The 18667-nt window shown below is 48.1% G+C and overlaps 1 protein-coding gene across 2 annotated transcripts; it reads left to right on the top strand.

The window, feature by feature from the left end:
* The first annotated feature begins 996 nt into the window (after positions 1 to 996).
* CCT7 (chaperonin containing TCP1 subunit 7) lies at positions 997 to 18303 on the top strand. 2 transcript variants are annotated; one of them, XM_059405839.1, is made up of 12 exons: positions 997 to 1116; positions 7417 to 7570; positions 8208 to 8314; positions 10198 to 10323; positions 11267 to 11319; positions 11665 to 11836; positions 13958 to 14122; positions 14930 to 15118; positions 15734 to 15831; positions 16203 to 16335; positions 16839 to 17045; positions 17917 to 18303. In XM_059405839.1, exons 1-12 carry the CDS (start codon positions 1111 to 1113, stop codon positions 18136 to 18138), a joined length of 1632 nt encoding a protein of 543 aa, XP_059261822.1. In that variant the 5' UTR covers positions 997 to 1110; the 3' UTR covers positions 18139 to 18303. The 2 variants fall into 2 exon arrangements, with proteins under 2 accessions (XP_059261822.1, XP_059261823.1); XM_059405840.1 differs by lacking the exons at positions 997 to 1116; positions 7417 to 7570; positions 8208 to 8314; positions 11267 to 11319 and having other exon boundaries at positions 10262 to 10323.
* The last annotated feature ends 364 nt before the right edge of the window (positions 18304 to 18667 follow it).

Here is an 18667-nt window from a genome sequence, read left to right as displayed (position 1 = left end):
TTGGCTCTGATGCCTGTTCGTGTAGCTACACTTTCCGCCTCTGCGCCTTAGCCTACTTCCTATTGGTCGAGTGAAGTGGGGCCGAGGGCTGATTGGCCTAAACTCTTAACAGCAACTGCCACCGTCCCCCCCCCCCCCCACCCGCGCCCTAGCATTTCTTAGTTTGGATTCGGCTCCAGGACAGCGCGGGCTGGTGGGCGGGCCGGGGAGGAAAGCCGACTGGAGATGGGCAACTCTCTGGACTCGCTTTAGCCGTCAGTAGGTGCGGACTCGGCCTGATCTTCCCTGCGGCCGCCTAGCAAGACGATGATTTGCTTCTCACAACCGTGCTTTCCTCCTCCTCACCCCCTCTTTGGGAAGGCGTTCGTCTGGCGCTCAGGTGGTCTTCCGCGACCTCCACTCCGCTCGTCCTCTGCCCACTTCCACCAGTGCCTGCGCGCTCTCTGTCGGTAGGCGCTGGGGACCCGGCTCAGTGATCCCCTCCCTCGAGGAGGCTGTGGCCAGCGCAGAGCCGGAAAACGGGCACTGGGGCCAGGTGCCGGGTGCCCACGTCTGCTTTTCTACCACTTAGCCTACAGCTGTGACCTTGCACAACTTTCATAACCTCTCAGCCTCAGTTCCTCCATCTATAAAATGGGCATGATAATAGTACCAACGCGATAGGATTGGAAGGGTTCATGAAATCTCTCACCAAGTGCATATTTAACGTAAGCCTATCCCATAGCGCTCAATAAATGTTCGTGTTTATTGTATTCCTTGGTCTGGCGTTCGGGGTGAGGGGGGATGGAATGAGGGTTAGCGGGTGACGCAGACCGAACAAGGATTCTACATATTCAAAGAGAAAAGCACAACCCGAATCCGGCGACCCTAGGTAACCAACCCGTCTCCCAAAAGCTCCCTCAAAGACCCAGCCTCTGGTCCTTCTAGCCGTGTCGACTCTGTGGTAACAAGCCATAGAGTGGCGGAAGTGGCCCGTCCCCTTCCTCTCCCGAGCCAACGGCTTGGCGAAGCTTCTGGGGACTTCTCTGGCGCGGGGGATTGTGGGGTTGTTGGGCCGCCCGGACGCGGAGAAGACGGGAGGCGTAGCGGGCCAGTGAATAAGCTTCCAAAATGATGGTGAGTGGCGGTTCGCCTATCTGTCGCCATCCGCTGCCATCCGGCCCGTGGGTGGCACCGCCTGGCCCGGGTCGGTCCCATAGGGCCCTCCGCTACCTACTGACTCTGTCCTTAGGCGGATCCCCTGTCTCCGGCGACCCCGGCCCGCCGCGGCCTGGCTCGGCCCCCGCACGGAACTGGGGCTCTGGGCGAGGCCTTTGTGGGGCTGGAGGGAAGACTTTGGTCTGGCCGGCTGCGGACTACAAGTCCCAGGCTGCTTCGGGGCCGCGAGCCCGCTTAGGGGACCGGGTTTTTGGAGCCCCCTCACAATCATAAGCTGTGTTAGAGTGCGACTTTGAGCGTGCGTGCATACACGGTCGGCGGGTGCCTTGGGAAACGTGGGGGTGTAAAAAACGTGTGCTTCTTAGAACGGGCAGCGTGGGGACCTTATGTTGGGCGGAGCGGAGGGGCTCAACTGTGGTTGCTCGCGGGTCCCCCAGCCCGCCTGCTGCTGCATACGTGGAAACACACTTGGCTTGTACTTTACCACTCACTCGTTCGTTCCTGAAGTAAAAGCATATTTAGTGCCTACTGAATGTCATGTAATGCCAGCTGGTTGTTGGGGCTGCAGCTTCTCAGCCAGGAGAATGGACAGGGCACATGGGGACACTACGGCAGAGGTGGGAAGAGCCGGGCTCGGACTCCGACTCTGTTTGCCCTTCCGGACTTGGCATCAGACCAGGCTTTTCTAGTTGGCCATCTAACGCTGGGTCTCCTTTTCTTGAATTAGGGGTGTCGGTGAATCCCGGAGGCCCCCTGTAGCCCAGCCCACTTCCGCCCCAGCCCTTTGTGCCATCTCAGGGCCCTAGATGCTTACAATGGATCCCAAGCCTGCTGCTGTCTCCTGAGTTGCTTTTGAACAGGGCCAGCTTTTAAGGGGGTGTCTGAGGCAAGACCCTGACGTAGATGCTGCTCCCTGTGGTGCACTTGGCAGTTCACGGACTCATTTTGGTCAGTCAGAGGAAATCTTCTGTTAAGTGGTGGCCTTCTACAGCCGCTTCCTGTCCTGGTGGAGGTCAGACTGACCTGTGAGGTGTGTGTTCATTCTGTGACCGGATGCCCTGGGAGGCCAGTTGTACCATGATAGAAGGAACCTAGAATTTATCTGTACTTTTTTCTCCCCTTCATACCTCTAGTACTTCCGTTTTTCAGTCCCTCTCCAGCAATACCTATTCTTGAAGTCGCTCCAGAGCTACACTGGATGCCTAGGTTTTGTAACTAAGCTGGTACCTACTAGGTATGTGACTTTGAGCATGCTATTAAATTTCCTGCCCTCGGTGTATTAAGGGGATTCTTTGAGCTGCTACATACAGAGCATCCAGCATGGAGTAAGCACTCAGCAGATCTTAGCTGTTCTGCTAGGTGGTTGGTTTCTTCCTTCCCTCCCTGTAATCTGTCCTACTGACAAGACTTCCATCAGAGTTTTGTTTGGCAAGACTCCTTTTGGGATGTGAATCTTCTGTCAAAATCCTTGCTGTCATGGAATTAGCCCTCGATATTCTAGAATGCTTCTGTGATCAGAAGATAGGTAAAGGGGTCCCTGGCTGGCTCAGTCCATAGAGCATACAACGCCTAATCTCGGGGTCATGAGTTTAAGCCCCACCTTGGGGGTAGAAATTACAAATAAATAAAGTTTTTTAAAAAGAGAGAGGACTGATAACTCAGTCCTGTGACTTGCAGTACACTAGGAAGGAACATGTGTCCTTGCCTTTGTGGTATTGAGTACTACATGCCTTGGCATGTGAACACCTGTTGTTGTTTTACAGAACATTAAGCTTTAATAATAAATAAACGTTTTTAAGGAGGATGAAGATGAAGGTCATTAAGCTGAAATTCCAGAGCCTTCCACGATACCCTTGGCAGATTACTGGTTCCGCTCTTGTTTCTTTATTCAGTAAAAATGAGTGAGATTGAAAAGTAACTTAGAAAAGAAGCTGGACTTCCCATAGCAGTGCGTGTCCTCCAGGAGGTAAAAGAAGAGGACCTGTCCAGCTTGACCTGGCTTGGTTCAATCCAGCTCTGCCACCTTTCCCTTCCCTTAGGATTCCTCGTTTATCCAGCCTGCCATTTCTGTGGGCCCAGCCTACACAGCATAGGGAACGTGGGGCTCAGATGCTTCTGAGCCCTCTTTGCTTTGTACTTAAGAATTCTCAGTGGATTTCGTTTCACCACCCTGCCAGTGCTTTTGCAAAAATTAGAAGCCAGTGTCTTTTTTTTTTTTTTTAAGATTTTATTTATTTGAGAGAGAGCACGCACACATGAGGGGGTGAGGGTCAGAAGAAGAAGCAAACTCCCTTTTGAGCAGGGAGCCTGATGCAGGACTTGGTCCTGGGACTCCGGGATCATGATCTGAGCTGAAGGCATTCGCTTAACCACCTGAGCCACCCAGGTGCCCAAGCCAGTGCTATCTTAATTCATGGCGTATATAAAGTTGAATTTTCAGTATCAAAAGCTTTTGCATATTACTTCATACGTGGCCAAATCTAGGCACTCCACAAATTGAGATGATTATAATCCTTACCTTTGGGAAGCTCATACTTTAAGATGGCTGGTGTTATAAAAATTGTGCACAGAGGAAGCAGAAGGAATTACGGGATCCTCTCTTCAGGGTGCCCCTAGTAGCTGCTGTTAAAAAAACATCTTGAAAGAATTGGGGCACTGATGAATTGCTGGCATGGTAAGAAAGTGTTTTGTTTTTTACCATTTAAAAATATCTTCACACACAAACACACACTTTATTAAGTAAGCTCTATAGCCAACACAGGGCTCAAACTTAGGACCTGGAGATCAAGAGACACATGCTCTACCAACTGAGCCAGGGTAGAGACACCTGGATGGCTCAGCCAGTTGGCCATCTGACTCTTGGTTCAGCTCAGGTCATGATCTCAGGGACCTGAGACACTGCCCTGTGTTGGGTTGTGGGCTCAGCACTGAATCTAAATTGTCCCTCTCGCTCTGCTCCCCCTACCCCTGTTTGTGCACTCACTCTCTCCCAAATAAAATTTTTTTTTTAAAGATTTTATTTATTTATTTGACAGACAGAGATCACAAGTAGGCAGAGAGGCAGGCAGAGAGAGAAGGAAGCAGGCTCTCCGCGGAGCAGACAGCCTGATGCGGGGCTCGATCCCAGGACCCTGGGATCATGACCTGAGCCGAAGGCAGAGGCTTTAACCCACTGAGCCACCCAGGTGCCCCAAATATTTTTTATTTTTTTAAAGATTTTATTTATTTGACAGAAATCACAAGTAGGCAGAGAAGCAGACAGAGAGAGAGAGAGGGAAGCAGGCTCCCTGCCGAGCAGAGAGCCCAATGAGGGGCTCCATCCCAGGACCCCGGGATCATGACCCGAGCCAAAGGCAGAGACCTTAACCCATTGAGCCACCCAGGAACCCCTATTTTTTATTTTTTTAAGGATTTTTTTTTATTTGTATATTTGATAGAGACAGAAAGACAGTGAGAGAGGGAACACAAACGGGGAGTAGGGGAGGGAGAAGCAGGCTTCCCACTGAGCAGGGAGCCTGATCCGAGGCTCCATCCCAGGACCCTGGGATCATGACCTGAGCAGAAGGCAGATGCCCAACAACTAAGCCACCCAGGCACCCCAAATAAAATCTTTTTTAAAAAATGGGGCACCTGGGTGACTTAGTTAAATGTCTATCTTTGGCTCAGGTCATGATCCCAGAGTCCAGGGTCACAGCCCACCGCACCATCCCTGCTCAGCAGGGAGTCTGCTCCTCCCTCTGCCTGCCCCCCAACCCTGTGCTCTCTCTCTCAAATAAATAAGGTCTTTTTTTTTTTTTTTTAAGATTATTTATTTATTTATTTGTCAGAGAGAGAGCGAGCGAGAGCGAGCACAGGCAGACAAAGTGGAAGGCAGAGTCAGAGGGAGAAGCAGGCTCCCTGCGGAGCAAGGAGCCTGATGTGGGACTCGATCCCAGGACGCTGGGATCATGACCTGAGCCGAAGGCAGCTGCTTAACCAACTGAGCCACCCAGGCGTCCCTAAATAAGGTCTTTAAAGGAAAAAAAAAATATCAGGGTAGCTCTTATAAATAGGCATACAATTTGGAGGTGGAGATAAGAAAAAGTCTTCATAAGCATTGTTCAGTTATCCTGTTGGAGAAGTGAAAATTTGTTGAAGGTAACAGGAAAAGTTTGAGATGCAAGTTGGTTTTTGATTTGAAGTTTAACACTATGCAGGGCAAGGATGAACCGAAGAAGCTTGGGGCTGCCATGAGAAATAATTTAGCAGGACTGAGAGAGGGTAGGGCCTTTGAACGGAATAGCTTTTTCCTTACTGAAGGTATAAGAGGCCTGAAAGAATGCTGAGAGTATAAAGAAGCCATTTCTTGCTGTCAGACCTGGGACACTGGTGAAAGGGAAGGAATTTTCTCTCTGGCCCATGCCTGACCTCAGATTTCGGGGGTTATCTGACAGGTAGTCTTTTAAAAAAAGAGAAAGAAAGAAAGTAGTGTATGTGTTTATTAGGAAAACGTTGAAACAAAACAGAAAATCCACAATACAAAGCATCAGAACCCTTTTTAAGAGTGTAGGAACACTCTTACTCATTACAGCTTCTTGCTCATCTTTCCAGCCCCTTTTATGCATTTACATACTATATCTTGCCTCCTACTTTGTTTCTCTTTACATTTTATATAGATAAAATGTAAATTGGAACATGCCATTCCTCTGCAATAAGTTTTTCCAGGGCTTCCTTTTGTAGGAATAAAATCCAAACTCCTTACCATGGTCTGTATTGAGTATGGAGCTGGCTGTTGCCTGCATCTGCAGCCTTACTCCAGTCTTCCTTCTGCCCACTGTCCTCCAGCTGCACTGGCCAGAGGAGTTGGCCTTTATCAGGAATTGCGCAGTGAATATGGAGTCACCCTCATGGGTCACTGGGCTTTCTGATGCGTGAACCCGTGCCTCCTTATTGTTGGGTCAAGATCTCCCTTGTGCTTTCATTTCCTGTGTCTTTCCTGCTCAGACTAGGGGTGGACAGGAGCAGAGGCTTTCAGACTTTGTATAGCAATCCATGGTAAGAAGTACATTTTAAGTCATAGCTTAGTAGTACACATATAGCATAACAAGTTTCAAAACAGCACCCTTACTATATTCTGTTCTACAACACAAAATTAAGTCACAAACGCAGAGAAGACAGAGTCTGGTTATGAGCTCATCTCGGAAGGCACAGGTTTTGATACAAACTGCTTTGCCAAGATGAGGAATTACTGTCTGTGCTAACAGTCACTGAAGCAAAGGTCTCTAAGCAAAGTTTTTAAATGGGGAAGTATCCCTGTCTTCCCAGAGTTTCTAAGGCGGGTATCCAAATTAAGCCCCTGTAGGAATAATGACTGTTCTCGAGGCTAGCCTGCAAAATAGATGAAAATTTCTTTGGGACATTTGACTGGAGACCGGTCACAGGGAAGCTCTATGGAACTGACACTGAGAGATGGAAACATCGTGTACGAATTAGATTTGTTGTCATTTTGTGAGGCTATCTGTTTCTCTGCCTGGCTCCTCCTGTGCACTCCAGCTAAGCATGGTTAGTAAGCTGCCTGCCTGGGCATCTCCAGGACACCACCTGAAGCTGTTGGCATCTCGTATTTTGCATCAATGCCCCGTCAACTTCTGTAGGATTAAGCTGTAATGCAGATAAGTGGTGGTTTTGCTGGAGGGTGAACACTGAGCTTCTTCCTCCTGTGCTGTGACCTAATTCTTCAACACAGGGGATAGTGTAAGAGTTGAAAAGGCTATGCTTACTCTGCTGAGCACTGGAGAACACAGTATTTGATTTAGACTAAATCATCCTCCTCATACCATTTTCTAGCACACCTGCAGGGTAGCTGTGTTCTTGGCTGTATCTCTGGATATAGGTGCTGGTCAAGGAATCAGCGTGGTGGACAGTGGGAATATAGTTTTTAAAAACCTTCAGAGGGGCGCCTGGGAGGCTCAGTTGGTGAAGTGTCTGACTCTTAATTTCAGCTCAGGTCATGATCTCTGGGTTATGAGATCAAGCCTTGCGGCTGGCTTGGTTCTCAGCAGGGTGTGTGCTGCTCTCCCTCTACACCCCCTCCGTGTGTGTGTGTGTGTGTGTGTGCGCGCGCGTGCGTGTGTGCATGTGCTCTCTCTCTTGGATCTTTAAGAGGCCTCCATATATTTCTGTTATGGGGGAGATGGAAACATTTATCCTTTTGCCCCTCCTTGAATTTCATTGCAATAGATGATTGTTAAAAGCAGTCCGTTGTTCTTTCTTCTCCAGCCCACACCAGTTATCCTGTTGAAAGAGGGGACTGATAGCTCCCAAGGCATCCCCCAGCTTGTAAGTAACATCAGTGCCTGCCAGGTGATTGCAGAGGCTGTACGAACCACCCTGGGCCCTCGCGGCATGGACAAGCTGATCGTAGATGGCCGAGGTGAGTCTGCAGGGTTCCTCAGGCCAGGGCACAGGGGAGGACACTCCTGGGGAGTGTTCAGGGTAGCAGAGATTGGCCTCACAAATGCCACTGTTTTTAAGATCTCTGATGGCTTGCTGTGAAACAGTTCCATTTCGTACTTTGTCCTGAATGCTAATAAATCTTAGGGGAATATAGGAATATATGGGAGAAGTTGGTCTCAGGAACCTGTTGCTTCTTGGGGAGAGGCAGCCTGGAAACATGAAACAGAACCATCTGTGTTGCCTGTGGTCATTCCATTGTATCATGTCACCAGAACAGAATTTCCCCCCATGTTTTAGTGTCCTAGCTGACATGGGAGATAATAGGGTGTTAATTAGATAGTCAAGACTATCTAAACAGTTTCTCACTCATTTGAAGTAATATTTTCTACATTCAGTTTGAGGTGTGCAAAGTGCTGTTTGGAGAAAATCAGGAGCTCATGGTCTTCAGAAGCTTGTGGTTTCAGGTGCTTTGTGCACAGAGCTAAGTCTGTAAAAAGATCAGTTCATAGATGCCACGATCTTCTCTTGTCCCATCCCAGTAAAGTGTGTGTGGGCTCCCAAGTCCAACTGGGAAAAGGGTCTTTAAATTTTTACTTTCTGTTTTTCCTTTTAAGGCAAAGCAACAATTTCTAATGATGGGGCCACAATCCTGAAACTCCTTGATGTTGTCCATCCTGCAGCAAAGACTCTAGTGGACATTGCCAAATCCCAAGATGCTGAGGTGGGGAAATCAAGCATATGTGTTTAAGTAAAGGTTGAAATGCATGGCTGCTTGCTCTTTTGCTTTTCTCGCATAAAGTTGTTTTTTGTTTGTTTGTTTTTTTTAAATTTTAACTCTGAAATTATGATTTCACAAGTAGTACATACTTGTAAAATAATTAGATGGTATTGATAGTCTTTGAAAATTTATACTCTTTCACTGCATTTAGCTGAGATATTAGAACCAGGGCCATATACTGTCGTGCATATCTGTGACCTTGTAAATAATTTAATCTCTCTACCCCTGAAACAAATAATATATGTTAATTTTTTAAAAAAGCAAAAAGAAAGAGGTGAAAATAATTTTAGTATATTTAGCTTAAAAAAAATCTCTCGGGGGCGCCTGGGTGGCTCAGTGGGTTGAGGCCTCTGCCTTCGGATCAGGTCATGATCCCAGGGTCCTGGGATCCAGCCCCACATCGGGCTCTCTGCTTAGCGGGGAGCCTGCTTCCCTTCCTCTCTCTGCCTGCCTCTCTGCCTGCTTGTGATCTCTGCCTGTCAAATAAATAAATGAAATCTTTAAAAATCTCACATGTTAGTCACCTTATAAGATGGGACTGGAAACTCCAAGGTTTCCAGTTTATCTGCTGTTGTTTTTCCATGCTGGTAAAATACAGATAACATAAAGTTTGCCACTTCAGTCATTTTCAAGTGTATGAAATGACAACATTAACCAGTGTGTCTTAAAGCATTTCTAACTCTGTGGGCACTGGGGTGGCTCAGTTCCCTAAGCTTCTGCCTTTGGCTCAAGTCATGATCCCAGGGTCGTGAGATGGAGCCCCAAGTCAATCTCCTTGCTCAGTAGGGATCCTGCTTCTCCCTCTCCCTCTGCCTGAGGCTCCCCTGGGTTGTGCTCTTTTTCTCGCTACATCTCTCTGTGTGTCTTTCAAATAAATAAATAAAATCTTTACCCAAAAAAAGAAAATCTAACACTAGAATCTTGAATCAACTGTTGAGAGGAAACAGGCTTGCATTTTAGAGTATCACAGATTTGTTCTAAAGTTATATAAAAAGGTTTATTGAGACCCAGTAGACTATAAAACAGTATAACTTGTAAAAATTAAAGTGAGAATAATCTGAATTTGACCTGTTACTATCTTCAACAAGGGACTAATAACCTTTCTGGCCAGGAGTTTGGCCACTTAAACCCTTTACCCCAGTACCACTTCTTCCCCCTTGGAGATCCCTCACATTACACAATGGACATAAGTGAGTTGAAAGTGAATTTCTGCCAAATCAGATGTGAACTGGTTTTAGCTTTTATTCTTTTTCTCATTCATTAAAAATAGGGTTTAGATCCCATTGTAGAAAATGACTATGTTAGAATGGTTAGCAGATTGTTATCTGCTTATTCCAGTGTATAAAATGTAAAGGACTTTTGGCCTTTCCTGGAAGGTTTGTTTCAGTGGGATTCAGCGGAAATGATCTTTTTGGAAACTTCTGTAGTCCTTCATACTCCTTAAAGAATGTTTGTGTCCTGTCTCTTGCTGCCATGGTTACCTGGGACACAGAAGCATAAGCATGACTGGGACTATCTTGTTCATCATGCCTGTGTGTAATATATAAGTTCTTGGTTAATCTGCTTATGTGATTTCACATCCTGAGGAACTTTGATTATCCAAATCAGCTCTCTTTGGAGAATGGGCGTGGCTGGGGAATTAATTTTGTAGCCCAGAGCCTTTTGATGGGATGGATACCTAACTGCCTTCACCTATGCTTTCAGGAAAAAACATTTTACACCCATTTAAACACTCCTAGTTTAAATGGGTAGGTTGCCTAAAAATGGAGTTTCAGGGTTTATCTCTAAACATGAGAAAATGTGAATTTCCTGTCATCTGCTTCTAGGTCGGTGATGGTACCACCTCTGTGACCCTGCTGGCTGCTGAGTTTCTGAAGCAAGTAAAACCCTATGTGGAGGAAGGTTTGCACCCACAGATCATCATCCGAGCTTTCCGCACTGCCACCCAGTTGGTATGGGAATATTGGCTACCCTGGCCATGTGCTTGGGTACCTTCATGTTTTTCTTAGGATAATACCTTTACTGGGGTATAGAGAGGCTGGTGACAGGGTTCTTTGGACTTTTTCTGACTTCTCCCTACAAATTTCAGATCTGCCATTCAGTAGCTATCTCTTCAAGCTTCAGGTTTCCTGATGGACTCAGTAAGTGAGAGCTGGGGTTTTTTGGTTTGTTTTTTATCAAGTTCCTCATGGCACACATGTTAGGACCCTGCTTTTACTGATCTTTGACCTTCATTCTGTGATCTTGGGCAAGTCAGTCCCTCTAGGCTTTACTTTCTCCCTTTACTATCTCTCTTCCAGGGGCACCTGGGTGCCTTGTCAGTTAAGTGTCCAACTCATGATTTCGGCTCAGGGTCATGGGATGAAGCACTCGGCTCAGGCTCCATGCTCAGTGGGGAGTCCGCTTGAGATTCTCTCCCCTACCCCCCAAAGTTACTTACTGTCTGTTTCGGGTTGGTAACATTAAAATGAGATCATATATGAGAAGTGCTTTTGAAAAGATACTAAGTTTAACATATAAAGGTATTATATATCTAATAAATTAAAGCACTGAGTGTTTTTCATAAGCCAGAAGGTTTGGCCCAATCTAGAATCCTAGCTTGTTTCCACTCACTTATTTTAGTGTATTTTTTGCATATTCAGAGTTAAATCCTAGAAATACCTTGGTTTTTCAGAACTAGACCTATGCCTAGACCTATTTGTCACTGGGAGTTTTCTAAACTACAGAGATCTTTGTTTCAGGCAGCTATAGGACTTGGAAGTGTTGTTTCAGCTGCAGAGTGGGAATGTTTAAGAATTGGGAGTAAACAGATTATAGAGTGGCAGGATGGTCTGGGACCCACCTCTCCAGGTTGCCTTTGGCATCAGGGACTCACTCGGCTTCTGTTGTTGGCAGGCAGTTAACAAGATCAAAGAGATCGCTGTGACCGTGAAGAAGGAAGATAAAGTGTAAGTTTTTGGTGGGCTTTGTCAGAACCTTGACTTTCTGTGGCCAAATTGGATGTAGAAGTGTGTTGCCACCCTATATGGGCCCAGGGCCATTTGGCTCTTGCCAGACCCTTGGCTGTATGCCAGCTTACACAGCACAAAAGGGGCTGTATGCTGGAGTTTTAAAGCTGTCCCACGCGAGGTCTCTGGCCGTGGTCACCATCCCTCAGTGGTAATCTGTCCTAAAGATGCAGAAGAGGAAGGTGGTGTGGGCTGAGTTTAGACACCAGAACAGACCCCCTGTCCACACTGCAGTAGACTCAACACTAGAGCCTGATGCAGGTCCCACCCATCCTCGTGTCCCAGGGAGCAGAGGAAGCTGCTGGAGAAGTGTGCCATGACCGCCCTGAGCTCCAAGCTGATTTCCCAGCAGAAAGCCTTCTTTGCCAAGATGGTGGTGGATGCAGTGATGATGCTCGACGATCTGTTGCAGCTTAAGATGATTGGAATCAAGAAGGTGCAAGGTGGTGCCCTGGAGGTAAGCCTGCCACAGCCCCCCGGGAGGCTCCTGCCTTCACATGGACTCTGCAGACGGGTTGGTGCAGGAGGTGAGCACACCGTACAGGTGCTGAGAGAATGTGTGTTGGGCTGGAAGTCAGACTAGAGTTGTGGTCCCCATGATGTCACTACAGCCTATGACTGTACATACTTTCTGGACCTGTATTTACTTGACAGCAGAAGAGCAGATTGAACTCAATTTTTAGAATCTCTGTGTGATGTGGGAGGGGATAGCCCTAGCTCCATCTGATAAATCATTTAGGACCCTCCGGGCGAATAAATCTGAGAAGTGCTTCTCAGTCCACTCTATTTGAAGGGACACGCCTTTTATTCATTTGTTTTGAATAGATTATACATAGTTTTAAATGTATAAAGGGGCCTAAAGATAAAAATAAATGCCCCAGATACAACCATTAAGTGTGTGTGTGTGTGTGCACAAGTGCTTCCAGCATACTGTGTGTGTCTATAAACATATGTAAATACTGCTTTTCTAAACACAAGGGTTTATTTGTAATACAGTGTTCTGTAATTCCCTTTTGTCCATTTAACAATATATTTTAGAATTTCTTTTTAAAGATTTTATTTATTTATTTGATAGAGCTCACAAGTAGGCAGAGAGAGAGGAAGGGAAGCGGGCTCCCTGCCAAGCAGAGAGCCCAATGTGGGGCTCTATCCCGGGACCCTGGGATCATGACCTGAGCCGAAGTTAGAGGCTTTAACCCACTGACCCACCCAGGTGTCCCTCTGCCTATCCATCTTGATAGAGCTCAGGCATCACCCCTTTAGGATGCTGTGGATTTGAGTGTTGCACATGTGTTCACTGTTAGGCAATAGTATTAGAGATTAGCCCTGACACAGAACATGGAGGTCTTTGAGCTGAATATATCCTTTTTTATTGAGTGGGAAATAACTTGGTCCCTTAATAAGAGAGATCTGGAGGGTGCCTGGGTGGCTCAGTGGGTTGAGGCCCTGCCTTTGGCTCAGGTCATGATCCCGGGGTCCTGGGATCGAGTCCCACATCGGGCTCTCAGGGAGCCTGTTTCCTCCTCTCTCTGCCTGCCTCTCTGCCTACTTGTGATCTCCCTCTGTCAAATAAATAAAATCTAAAAAAAAAAAAAAAGAGAGCGAGAGATCTGGGATTTGAACCCAAGTCTTTGGATAGTGCTGAAGTCCATCCTAAGGGCAGCATGCTTTCTTACTATTCCCTTCTATTAAATCCAACCCACAAGAAGCTCAAGTTCTGAGGGACTGAAATGTAGGAAGCCACAGTTGTAGCTAGGGAACTGTACAGGGGTTTCTGACCCTTCTGGCTTCATCTCCTTGGAAGAGGGTGCACCTAGCTTACCGCACACAGGTCAGAGTGTGTGTGCACACACGCAGGACAGATAGAGGGGGTGCGGGGTGACGTGTCCCGTAGAAAACTGGGAGGGAGTTGAGTTGGGATTGAAGGGGGAGGCATTAGGCAGCCAGTACCTTATTCATAAATGCCTGGTCCCAGGGTGCCTGGGTGGCTCAGTGGGTTGAGGCCCTGCCTTCGGCTCAGGTCATAAATGCCTGGTCCCTTCTCTGGCACTGGAGGTATACATTTGGCATTATCCCTTGGCTCCCACTTTGGAGGTCAGTCTTAGAGGAGTGCCCAAATGGCTTTTACCATGCTTAGTCTCTGTAAGCTGAATGATTGATTTTCTTGATACTGAAGGGACAGCCAAAATACGTTTTGTGTTTTTCCCAGGTTTTATGAAAATGAAAAGGCTTTGTTGTAACAGTGAAATAAAGTCATGGTCGGGGTGCCTGGTGGCTCAGTGAGTTAAGCCTCTGCCTTCGTCCCAGGTCATGATCTCAGGGTCCTGGGATCGAGTCCCACATCAGGCTGTCTGCTTAGCAGGGAGCTTGCTTCCCCACCTCTCTCTGCCTGCCTCTCTGCCTACTTGTGATCTCTCTCTCTCTGTCAAATAAATAAAATCTTGAAAAAAAAAAAATGAAGACATGGTTCACTCTTTCAGGTTCACAGGAATAGACATATCTTAGCCTAGTACGCCACTAGCTTGATTTCATTTCATGCCAGTACTGAACTGTTGACTGTTTTGTTATTTTTAAACAGGAGTCCCAGCTGGTAGCTGGCGTCGCGTTCAAGAAGACTTTCTCTTATGCTGGGTTTGAAATGCAACCCAAAAAGTACAATAATCCAATGATCGCCCTTTTAAATGTCGAGCTTGAGCTGAAAGCTGAGAAAGATAATGCTGAAATCAGAGTCCACACCGTTGAGGTAGGCCCCACCAGCTGGCAGTGACCAGGGAATGGCCAGCTTTCTTGGGCCAAAGCCATGGTCTTTGTGGACATCTTGGGCACAGCTTTGTTTTTCAGGCTCCCTATGGACCCCATTCTCCTCCTGGCCCCCTGAATATGTTGATGTCCAAGTACTAGGCCCACTTTTTTTCCCATTCTGCTCCCTAAGTGACCTGACGTGAGGGGATTTGGGTAGGTAAGACCTGCTGAAATAATTCTTTGGACCCTGAGACGGGGCTAGCGGGGCCTTCCACCTATACACCAAGCCCAGGTTTTTGAGTCCTCTTATTTGAGCAGATGAAGGCCGTTCTGCACCGGGTCCCACACTATAGGGACAGGTGTGCTCCCGTGACCGATGATACCAAGGCTGTCTCTGGAGGTAGCAGTGTTCCCAGCTATAAGCAGGTGCTGTTAGGTAACGTGCCCCCAGCACAGAATGGCCTCTTGGGGAGGGGGTCTTGTCACTGGGGACTCCGTGGGTACAGCTTCTCAGAGGAATGTAGATCTGTGAGGCTAAACTATTTCTTAACACCTTGGCATGCCAGCTCTGGAGGAGCTCCCAGTCCTGGGGTTATTTTCTGTTTTGGCGTTTAAAAGTTTTAGGTGGTTCCCAAGTTACCGTATAGGGTCCTTGTTTAGTTGGACTGAGGAGGGGCTCTTCTGGTTACCGTCTTCTGGTTAATTCTCAGATAAATCAGCATATTTTACTTTGGGGGGTATACTTTAGCCTACTATATATGCTGATCTCCCCCCAAAAGCATCCTCATCCTTTTCTGGGTCTCTTAAGGATTATCAGGCAATTGTCGATGCCGAATGGAACATTCTCTATGACAAGTTAGAGAGGATCCATCATTCTGGAGCGAAAGTCGTCTTGTCCAAACTCCCCATTGGGGATGTGGCCACCCAGTACTTTGCTGACAGGGACATGTTCTGTGCTGGCCGAGTACCGGAGGAGGATCTGAAGAGGACAATGATGGTAACCAAATGTTTGAGTGCTGCTTCTTGGCCTTTGTGGCCCTGGCGGAATTTTCATTTACTCCTGGTGTGCTGGAGTGCACTTTCAGGTTGGCACGTGATTCTAGGCCTGTTTTCGCTTTTTTTTTGGCCTTGAAGCACTCCAGTCCCCATGTGCACATGCTCGGTATAACCGAAACAAGTCAGGAAATGTGATTTGTGCAGGAACCTAGTAGTAATGTTATGATCAGCTAGAGAAACTTAAGTATTGGTGTTTCCAGCCAGATTTCCTCCTTTTTTTTTTCGCATTTCACCAAAGATGTGCTAGGTCTAAAGCACCAATCCTAAGTTGTTGGGCCCAGGGCACACTAGTTTGGGGGAGTGGGTTTTGGCTGAAGTAAAGTGTCCCCATCTCCTTTTAACTAGACCTGCTTGCCTGCTATGTGTCTTTGTTCTGTTTTATTTTCTCCTCTTTCGGGGATAAGGCTGAGAGTGGGTTATCCAGGGCAGGAGGCTCTGGGCACTAGTGTAGGGTTTGGCATGGGAATTGGCTTTTCAGGCTGGGTGGCAGGAAGCTGTCTTCTGGCTTCAGGGGAGCCTTAACTGCCAGGTGGTCTTACTTTCCTGTGCTCCTCAGGCCTGTGGAGGCTCCATCCAAACCAGTGTGAATGCTCTGTCATCAGACGTGCTGGGCCGCTGCCAGGTCTTTGAAGAGACCCAGATTGGCGGCGAGAGGTAAGCCATAGGCCTGGGCTGCCTGTTGGCGGAGGTCATGGGACCTGCCTGGTTTGGCCTTCTGCCTTTTTCTGGGATGTGCATGTGCTCCTCTTTTTTGAAGTCTCACCTTTGGGGCATAAAGAACTCAGATATGAAGTATTTCGAGAGGGGAGGAGGTCAAGTTGGGTCTAAAGTCTGATTCCACAATGCCCCAGGGTTACAGCCCCAAATTTTGCCCAGAACATGTCTACAAGAGTGGGATTGGAATACCCTAGTGGGATTTGGAAAACCAAAAGAGCAGCTGCTGAGTGTTGGGGAGGATGTGGTGAGGTCAGACACAGCCCGCTGGCAGCAGAAATTAACATGTATGATTTTGATCCTGGGTATAGGTACAATTTCTTCACTGGCTGCCCCAAGGCCAAGACTTGCACTATCATCCTTCGTGGCGGTGCTGAGCAGTTTATGGAGGAGACAGAGCGGTCCCTGCACGATGCCATCATGATCGTCAGGAGGGCCATCAAGGTACTAGGCTGGGGGTGTCCTGCCCCCCAGGCTGTGTGGACAGCCTGCTCTGCCTCCCCAGCTGATAAGACCCTGGATTTGTGTGGTGGCTTCTTCCATGTATAACCTGTCCTTCCCTGAGTGGTCTATTTTCCCTCAGTTGCTTCACAAGTCATAGAGAAACAGCCTCATTATCTCAGAATAGGTGATACTGTCTTAAAGGCTATGACTTGTGAGCCATCCGTGAAGCTGCTGTTATCAGCCATCCCAGTGATTGTACCGGTGCCCTCAAACTACACAGTGACCCTGAAGATGGTCAGAAACCAGAAGGTTCACCGGATTGCAGTTGGGATGTGCTAGAAAAGAGCCGCATCTAGGTTTCCTGGGGTTTGGGATGTGGGAGGAATAAGGAACCACTCCCTTTCGGTGCTAGAGGGCCTGCCGACTGGCTGGTCTAGCTTGGCTGTGGCTGGAGCTTGGACCAGGGGCCTGTTAGCATTGAGAGGTGGGTCTGGTCTCTGCAGAACGATTCAGTGGTGGCTGGCGGCGGGGCCATTGAGATGGAGCTTTCCAAGTACCTGCGGGATTACTCAAGGACCATTCCGGGAAAACAGCAGCTGTTGATCGGGGCATATGCCAAAGCCTTGGAAATTATCCCACGCCAGCTGTGTGACAATGCTGGCTTTGATGCCACAAACATCCTCAACAAGCTGCGGGCTCGGCATGCCCAGGTGGGTCCTTTTCCCTTGGGTCCAGGGATTGGGTGTGTGGGCCTCAATTTAGAGCGTGTGCCATGCCTGCTCAGGCTGTGCTTGCTGGGCCCCAGGGACAGGGCTGGAACCGGACCCTGTACCAGCTCACTGTGTCTCTGAGGGCAGAGAGAGCCGCAGTGCCATCAGAGGAACTAGGGAGACCCTGCTGCCTCCTCCCCAGAAGCACACACTGACCACATATATGGGGCTTCCCAGGGTGGTGGTAAGCAGGCCGGAGCCCCATCGACTAGCAGTCCAGCCACGGCTCTGCTGCTTCTAAGTTGTGATCTCCCAGAGAGCTTATTGGGTTCATTCATTGGGTTCATTCGGTTTATTCGCTGTTTGGCAGATACTTCTTGAGAGGTGTTAAGTGCTGGGCACTGTGACAACAGCACTCAGTGAGTGGCCTTGCTTCTGACTTGCCTGAGGGCTTGAAGCAAACATTCACTTTTCTGCATCTCCATATCCTCATCTGAAATGGGGACTAATGTAAGCAGTGAGCCAAGTAAGGGGGGGTTGGGGAGTGTTCCTCTTGAGAAATACAGAGTCCTCAGGGTGACCTGAGGATGGGGCATCCCCAAAACACAGCATGTTGCCCAAAAGAGGTCCTAGAGCTCTTGTGTGAGCAGCTTGTTAGGGTTTGAAGGGGGTGGGCGTTAGGGGCACGGGTGGGAAGACATGCACACCCAGCTTCCTGGGGTGATGCCAGGCAGATGCCATCTTCCTTGGGGAGATTCGGGCAAGTTCAGAAAGAATGAGGTTTTCTAACACCCAGAAGCTTTTGGAGGATATGTGGGAAGAAATTTGAGAGCAGTTACCTGTTACCTCCTCTCTTTTCCTGTTCTTTCAGGGGGGCATGTGGTACGGAGTGGACATCAATAACGAGGACATCGCTGACAACTTCGAGGCCTTCGTGTGGGAGCCAGCCATGGTGCGCATCAACGCCCTGACCGCAGCGTCTGAGGCCGCCTGCCTTATCGTGTCGGTAGACGAAACCATCAAAAATCCTCGCTCAACAGTGGATGCTCCCCCAGCGGCAGGCCGGGGCCGGGGCCGGGGTCGCCCGCATTGAGAGGCACCCTGCCCCTCTTGCAGGGGGCTGGCAGGCTGGCTGCAGGGTGTGCGTACTCTGTCTTGGTCAGTTGGTATCACAAGGAAGGGGTAGTCATTGGTCCACTCTGTTCTCACTGGAGGTTATTTAAATAAACTTAAGACTTAGAATTCACTTTACAAATTACCTGGGCATGGGAGTTTTACTTGGAAGTGTCTTGACTCTAGCTCAGGATTTTGCTTTTTTATGTATTCACCCACAGAAAAATCTTTCTTGTCGGGCTGAATTCTCAGCAGCCTCTGGTTGTTAAGGCAGAGTGTGCCGCAGAGAGCTCCACTTGGGAACCTCCATCTGGAAGTCTCACTTTGTTAGTTTTCTTTATCCCAGAACTGGCTGGGACACTGATGTCATCTTGTTTAGCCCTGGCCTCACCAGGCACCGCTCCCAGGGTTTCTCTGGGTTTGAGTACCTGTGTTACGTTCCTTCATTTGCTCCTTCCACCTCCATACTCTTGGCTCAGTCTTTGGTCTGATTCAAGATCTCATGGTTG

The sequence above is a fragment of the Mustela nigripes genome, chromosome 7 (assembly GCF_022355385.1).
Source record: "Mustela nigripes isolate SB6536 chromosome 7, MUSNIG.SB6536, whole genome shotgun sequence".
Lineage (NCBI taxonomy): Eukaryota > Metazoa > Chordata > Mammalia > Carnivora > Mustelidae > Mustela > Mustela nigripes.
The sequence above is the reverse complement of the archived record's forward strand: the minus strand, read 5'-3'. Positions and strand labels throughout refer to the sequence as shown.

Bases quoted from the DNA above. Each gene is read 5' to 3' on its own strand.
- CCT7 (XM_059405839.1), top strand. The intron at 10,324-11,266 runs GTATGGGAATAT...TGTTGTTGGCAG, and splicing joins TCCGCACTGCCACCCAGTTG to GCAGTTAACAAGATCAAAGA. The intron at 17,046-17,916 runs GTGGGTCCTTTT...CTGTTCTTTCAG, and splicing joins TGCGGGCTCGGCATGCCCAG to GGGGGCATGTGGTACGGAGT.